Source organism: Crocuta crocuta, unplaced genomic scaffold, assembly GCF_008692635.1.
Source record: "Crocuta crocuta isolate KB4526 unplaced genomic scaffold, BGI_CrCroc_1.0 scaffold334, whole genome shotgun sequence".
Classification (NCBI taxonomy): Eukaryota; Metazoa; Chordata; class Mammalia; order Carnivora; family Hyaenidae; genus Crocuta; species Crocuta crocuta.
Window position 1 is genome coordinate 1323431 of NW_027533260.1, and position 7521 is coordinate 1330951.

General features: G+C 50.3%; 2 protein-coding genes across 4 annotated transcripts in view; both read left to right on the plus strand.

Moving 5' to 3' along the window:
- Nucleotides 1-4757, plus strand: LOC144217758 (uncharacterized). Of its 3 annotated transcripts, XM_077747440.1 has the most exons (5): nucleotides 3-1043; nucleotides 1462-1739; nucleotides 2297-2443; nucleotides 4100-4231; nucleotides 4530-4757. In XM_077747440.1, the coding sequence occupies exons 1-5, from the start codon at nucleotides 256-258 to the stop codon at nucleotides 4595-4597; spliced, it is 1413 nt and encodes a 470-aa protein (XP_077603566.1). In that variant the 5' UTR covers nucleotides 3-255; the 3' UTR covers nucleotides 4598-4757. The 3 variants fall into 3 exon arrangements, with proteins under 3 accessions (XP_077603565.1, XP_077603566.1, XP_077603567.1); XM_077747441.1 differs by lacking the exon at nucleotides 2297-2443; XM_077747439.1 differs by lacking the exons at nucleotides 4100-4231; nucleotides 4530-4757 and having other exon boundaries at nucleotides 1-1043; nucleotides 2297-3289.
- Nucleotides 4758-7137: 2380 nt separating this feature from the next.
- The window catches only part of LOC144217706 (Friend virus susceptibility protein 1-like), a 5110-nt gene continuing 4726 nt past the window's right edge, over nucleotides 7138-7521 (plus strand). Inside the window, exon 1 of the mRNA XM_077747369.1 lies at nucleotides 7138-7194. The gene's annotated coding sequence lies outside the window, so the exon portion shown is untranslated. The remainder of the gene's footprint in view (nucleotides 7195-7521) is intronic.

Below are 7521 nucleotides of genomic sequence, written 5' to 3' on the forward strand. Positions count from 1 at the left end.
CAACTGTCATGGAACTTCCCCTCAACCCCAGCTGCAGGCCAGACTGAAGCCCTGAGGCCTGCCTGTGGGCAGCAGGAGAGACCAGAGGACACAGAAGAAGGGTCAGAGAGATCCAAACCGCAAAAGACCGAGCTTGAACCTGGGAGGGAGACCAACAGATTTCCAGGTGGCCATGGGAATGTCTGGAAGGAAGGGCTGAAGCAGTTGGCAGGCTGTTTAGTGCACCTGGGGACTGGCCTTGCCCTGCATCCCCACATGTCCCAGAGGCCCCAATCTAGCCCCCAGAGCACCAAGCTAAGTTTCCTTCCAGCAGCTCCCAGTGATACTCAAAATGAGACTGAAGTCTCTCCAATTACCTACAAGTCCCAGGCCAGTATCCAAGGCTCTCAGCCCACTATCCATAATCGCTGGGTCAGCATCCAAGAGCCCCCACCCATTATCAACAGCCGCCGGGTCAGCATCCAAGAGCCCTTGTCCATTATCCACAATCGCCGCATCAGCTTCCAAGACCCTCCACTAGTCCACAGTCGCAGGACCAATACCCAAGATGCACCACCCATTATCAACAGTCGTTGGGTCAGTACTGAGGACATGCCATCCACTGTGAGCAGTCATCAGCCAGGTATCCAAGACACATCGTCAGTTACCTACAGTCACCATTTCAGTACCAGAGATGTTTCACCAATTTTCGAAACTCGCCATTTCACCATCCAAAATTCTCCATTACTTCCTCACACTTCCCTGACCAATATAGAATCCATTATCCACAGTGGTAATCAAGTCATTAGCCAAGACCATCTTCCAACAAACCAGAATCCCTGCTCGAGTACTCAATGCCTCAAATCGCAAGTCCGGGCCAAAGTTGATGTCCCCCCTTCAATTACTCACAGCCCCACAGCCAGTATCAAAAGTGTTGACTCAGTCATCTGGACCTCCCACGAGACTTTCAGAGACTCTTTGGACAGTTTCCTATCCAACCCAAGTACTCTAGACAATATCCAGAGCATACAGTCAAACAGATCTGCTGAGATGGATTCTGGCAGGTGAGAAGTGGGGGTCCAGGCAGTGGGCCAGGTTCTGGGCTAGGATTCTGGGGAAGGGGCAGCAGTCAAAAGGTCAGTGACCAGAAGCAAAGCCAGTCTATCAGAAACTGGAGGTTGGACCCAAGTGTGGCTGGCCCTGGGTAGTGCATGGCATAAAGGCCGGACCTGTAATTCAACCTAGGAACTGAACTTGGGGCAGGGTCTGGAAGTTAGATCTGGAGGCAAGGGAACTAGAGGCTAAACATGGGTGAGTATGTTCTACAGGCAGGACCTGGAAGACACAGGCCAGTGAGGATGGATATAGAGAAGATAGTCTGAAGGCTAGACTAGGTGGGTCATGGTCTGGCAGCTGGACTGGGGTGGCTGGGCTGGATGGCTGCACTCAGTGCTGACAGTGGTGGTGTGCAATCTGTTACAGGTATCAGAGGAAAAGTAAATGCAGCCAATCACAGCTGCCCCTGTGCTGGCGGCTGCTGCACAGAGCCAAGAAGATCAGCCGTCAGGTGAGCCTGGCACTGTGCCTGGCTGGCATGGTGATCATCGGTCTCATCACTCTGGGCCAGCCCTGGATCCACTTCCAGGTGCCACTGACACCCCCTGGGGATCCTGATGGCCCCTTGTTCATCCCCATCAACACCATCTTCTTTGTGCGGTGCCCTGACATCTCCTGCCTCCATGAGTACGACCAGAATGCTTGTAAGGCCTACCCTATACTCACCCTTCCTGGGACTCATCTCCTCTTTGTCCCAGGGACCCTTCTCTGCCTTCCCTGGGATGGTCCTCACTGCCCAGGGTTAGTCTTCCCTTCTCTGGGATAGTTCTCACTACCCCTGGATCATCATCCCTTCCCCCAGATGGTCCTCATTGCCCCAGGATCATCCCCATTGCCCTATGCTCATCTTCAGTTACATGATACCCATCCCCACAATCCTCTTAACCTTAGGATCTTACACATTATCCTGAGACTTTTTCACCCCAGGAAATCTTTCCTCATCACACAGAGCTGGTTCCTCAATTCCCACCCCACCTCTCACTGCCCCAGAACCTGTTCTCACTGACGCAGAGGTATGCCCTCAGTGCTAAAGGCATCTGCCTTAATATCCCTTTTCTACAGTCCAGTTTCAATTATTTTAATGAGGAAGAAGAATTTGCAAGCGAGAGGGTTCAGGAATAGTCCCAACCTCACTGGGGACCCTTTCCCCATGCTCAGGGTCGGAGGGCCTCTTGGTGTTCTGATTTTCTTCCTTCCCCAGACTTGCTGGACTTTGCCTGGGCTTTTCTCGTCCTCGCCAGCATCACCAGCATCTGCCTCTGCACCATACTCATAAACATCATCTTCTTCACCAGCTCCAACATACCCATGCTGGACTTCTCCAACGTCATCATCAGCATCCTGACAGGCATGGCACTGAGATTTATCCCTCAGAAACCATGGCGAGGAGTGCCTTGCCCAGGGCCCATGATGATATCCGACCCCTTCCCCACCACATCCCAACGCTGTTCTCATCCTCACGTTCATTGCCCATCCCAATTCTATCTCCCTCCAAATCTCCAATCAATCCTGATAAAAAAAAATATGAACTTCCAATACAATCTCATCTCCAGCCCCAATATCAGCCTCCAGTTCACCTGTCATCTCTATCACCCACAAATCTCAAACTCAACGGTATTCATTTTTGTGATGTCCATCCCCATCCCACCCTCCATTCCAATTCTATCTCTTTCCAATCTCCAAACCATCCCCCTTACCATCCCCAACCCCTTTCCAAATCTCAACACTCATTGCAAATCCAACCCAACTCTATCACCTGTGAACCTCACTTTCAAACTCAACCAAAACCCATCCCCAACCTCACCTTCCATCTTGATCACTCAAACTTCAACCTCTACCCAATACCCATTTCCAGTTCTGACTCATCCCAAATCCTTTCTCCACCCCTTACCACCAGCTCTGTGATTTTGTTCAAGCTACTTAATCTTTCTGAGCCACAGATTTCTCTTGCAGATTGGGGGTAAATTTCCTAACACGTGGAGATATAGTGAGGACTGAATTAGAAAATGTTGGTACCTGGTGGAAGCTATTTAAATGTGCACAATTTAATTCTTCCACCTGACCCAAATATCTCAGAACTGATATTCTGATTAGAATTAGTCTATTTTTCCATGTGCATGTTGAATCACACTTTTTAGAAAAGGAGGTAGGGTGGCACTTTAATTTGGAAATAAAGGGTATTATGTTTCTGTCATTTGCAGTGATTGACCACAACTTTTAGTTTTATCAGGAAAACATTTCTGGACAATGATAGAAAAAAGTCAAAAATAGGAAACCTTCAACTTCCTGTTTCCTTGTTTGCAAATAGTATTTATCCAATTTGTCTGGTAGCTCTTCCCAACTGTTTACATATAAGCTACAAAGGGTAGAAAGCACCTCAGTTTTATGTCATCTAATATAAGACATTTTTCTACAAAAAAAAAATTCTCCTCATTCCTTTTAATTAAATGGAAAACACCTCCTATACTATTTTTCAATAGCATAAAGAAAAAATGACCCAGGTCTTTTTTTAAAGAATTTAAAAAAATGTTTTAAGTTGAAATATGCAGAATGAGTGGGTTCTTAGTCCACTCCTTCAGAAGCCCAAAATTAAAAACCCAATACAATGACAATAACCAATCTCCATTCTTGTGGGCTCACTGTGTGCCAATCTCAACAACTCCTCATGACAGCCCATGGAGATGAGTCCTAGGACTATGCCCATTTTACATATGAGGGAAATGAGGCTGAGAGAGATGGAGGAGTTACCCTAAGGTGGGAGGGAGAGGCAGGACAAGAGCTCTGGTCTGGTTGGCCCCAAAGCCCATGGTTGTAGACACAACCCAATGGTCCCAATGTGCTCTACCGTGATATTGTCAGGAGCCTATTTTCCTGCCTGTGCGCAGAGGTACAGGGAAGTGAAAGAAACTGGGAGAATATTGAGCAAAAGTCAAGCAGCCACATGACTCTGGGCAGGGGTCTGCACACACCTGGTGCCATCTTCCTAACACCTGTACTCATGCAGGGACCAGCATGATACTGGGTGTCCTGTTCTACCTGATGCAGGCCCATGAGTACCTGCAGGAAGGCATGACCTACACTCTGGGACTCAGCTTCTACCTGGCGTGGACCGGCATCTTTCTCTTCCTGATGAGTGGTCTGGGCTGGGCTAGGGTTGGGTTTGGGCATGGGTTATCAGGGATACAGACAGGGACTGAGTGCGACAGAGTTTGGGATGAGGATGGGTTATGGGCAGGGCTGGACAAGAGGGGGCCGAGGTGGGAGACAGGACTGGGGAGATGAGGGTGGAGATGGGCATAGGCGTGGGTGTGGGGATGGGTTGGGAAATGGACTGGGGACAGGGTAGGGATGTGATTGGGCCTGGGGAGAGAATTGGGATCTGGGGTGGGGTGTGAATGCTGCACCTCACCCCTTCTGCTCTCTTCCTTCTTCAGGTTTCCTTTCCTATCTGAACTACATGAACTTCTGGTCCATCCTGGCGCTCCAGGCCATCTGGACTTAGGACACAGGAATGACCCACCTATGGCCTGCTCCCACAGCTCCCTGTCAAGCACTTGACAACCCTACTCTCTAGTCCCTCACCCCCACTGAGAGTCTTGCCCTTTTCATTCCCCTCTCAATCCCCCCACTCAGATTAATAATCTGTATATTTAAATCATCTATACTTTTTGCCCAGAATATTCTCTTTAAGCTCAGTACCTTCTAAGTGTTCTATGGAAATGCCATCTCTCCCTGGGTCCATCTCTTGGGCCCTATGGGGTAGAGGGGTAGGTGAGGGAAGGGATTTAGGCGAAAGAGGCGCAAGGCACACGGTCAACAAAAGGCTGTGCCAATGGTTCCTGGCGTACATACAAATGGTGTCAATCAATATTTGTTGAATAGCTGATTCTCTCCAAGCCCTTAGAGCTTCATCTTTTACTTCCCTGACCCCCAGTAATGTGCCCTTCCTGAGGGAAACTCTCCCTGCACCCACACTTCACTTCTGCTCTTACCAGCAGCCCCTGTCATCATCTCTTCTTTCTTCTCCCCAAACTCCAACACAGGGCTGTTCTTCTTTACAACTGTTTATCTATCTATCTATCTATCTATCTATCCACCCACCCATCCATTTTTAAGGCTGTTCCATGTAACATATTTTTGCCACCAGAATCATTTGCTAAACAGGACATGGTTGAAACTCAAGTACAAATTTATGTCATTACCTGGGTCCCCCAACAGGCCCTTGACCTGGAGGGGTCTCCTCTCTCTCCCTTTCACACAGTGGTTAAGCTGGAAGGGTTGAGTCTAGGCTCTGCCACTTACTAGCTCTGTGACCTGTGGTCCAGGTGTTGACCCATCTGGGTCTCAGTTTCCTCATCTGTAAAATGGGAGTCATGATAGTACTTCAACCTAGATAGAGTTTAACGTAACATCTAGTTTGTGCTCTTTAAGGGTTGCTAAAATAATCCTCCTGCTTCTCTCCTTCAAAAGGCTCTCAAATTTGTTTATCTTTAATGAAAATTGAGCTGCAACTATATGCCAGACACTGGACCTACAGCAGTGATCAAACTAGACACACATCCTTGTTTTTATGGCTTGACATTTCGGCAGGGAGGCAAAAACATATGCCCACAAACAGATATGTTAGGGATAAGTGCCATGAGGAAAAATAAAGGAGGGGAATAGAGATGGGTCTGGGAAGAGGCAGGGGCTCTATGCCGAGGTAACATCTAAGCAGACATGATTGAAGAGAGGAGAGCCATGGAGATAGACTGGGGGAAAGGTTTCCCAGCAGGGGGAACAGCAAGTGCAAAGGTCCTGAGGTACAAATGTCCTTGGCAGGTTCCAGGAAGACTAGTGAAGCCAATTTCTAGTGCATCCTGAGCAAGGCAGGGGGAGACAGGGGCTAGGTCACTCTGGGCCTTGTGGGCCACAGTGAAGACTGCTTTTTAGTCTGGGTAAGGCAAAAGCCAGTAAAGGAAACGCTTAACATAAGGATATAGGTCTGTTCCTTTTACTTCAAACTATAAGTTTCATGGAAGGCGTCTCCTGACCAGAAGAAAACAACCCAAATGATCCGGGAGACCAGCTAAACAATGTGTGTTCCACTTATAGAAGGGAATACTTTGCCCCCGTTTAAGGAAAGAGGTCACTATGTACTAATCCAGGGTAGACTATTTATGGGACAAATTGGAATGAAAAAAAAAATCGTTACCCATAACATGTGTATGCGCGTATACAGCCATAAAATATAAAGTTCACACCACATTGTTAACAGTGGCGACTCTGGTGAGTGGGTTTGAAGTAGAGAAGTTTCCCTTTATATCTTTGAAAAAAAAATATTTACAGCCATGTCAGCTGAAAGACACTCCTTAGAGCTCCAACCCTCCCGACCAAGAATACAAGCCCCCAGGTCTTATAACTGGGGGCTTGAGGGGGGGCCACATCCGCCCTTCACTCAGTCCAGTTGTCCTGGCCCCCAGCCCCCTCCTCCCTCAGACCCAGGAGTCCACACCCCCATCCTCCTCCTCCCTTAGATCCAGAAGTCAGCCTTCCCGCCCCGGCATCCAGGCTCAGGCCACCTCTCCTGCAGCGCAGGACTAGGCTGTCATTCTGCGCCACGTTAGCACTTGCCCAGAAGGACCAGCNCCCGCCTCCAGCCCCGCCCCTGCTCTGGCCCCGCCTCCAACTTCTGCGCTTGGACTCCGCCTGGGTCGGCCCCGCCCCTTCCAGCCGCAGCACGCGAGGCCGCGCTGGCAATTCCGGGAGCCTCCCTTTGGGCTCTGCCCTCGCTCGGGGTCCTTCCCCTTTACAGTCCTCCTTTGGTGCTGTCCTTGGAATCGCCTGACTCTCATGAGAGGACAGTGGACCCTGATAGTCCACTGGTTTTTTTTTACGCCTCCAGGGACAAAACCGTATCGTCTTTTTAGGAAGATTTTACCGGGCACAGGCATTATTCGCTTCCCTAAGTACCAAAGCTGGATTTCCGACACCGGCGTGTGCGCTGGACGCCTCGGGGCGGAGCCCGAGCTGTGGCCTGTGGCGGGCCCTGCGAGCGGCGCGCACTATAAAGCGGGACGCGAGGGCACCCGCGCACGCTTTGGAGACAGTGAGGGCTGGGTGAGCTCTTCTTGTCTTTCGGTTCTTTTCCGTCTGCGCGGCTGGGCTTTGGGGTCTGGATCGCTCATGTCGTGAGGTGCCCGGGGCTGCTGCGGGGCGACCGCGTTGTCGTGTGGACGGAGTCAGGGGCTTTATGAGACCCCAGCGCGCGCTCCGAGGCGAGCCTGGGGTTCTCTGCTGGGTGGGCAGTGGCTCCCAAGAAGCCGGCGGCCCACTGGGGGCCCTCAGGGTGGGCAAGACCCCTGCCGCCGGGGTGAATGAGGGTTTTCAAGGCTTGCACCGCAGCCGGGCTGCGCCATTTCTGCTTTCCTCGTCGCGGGACTCCGC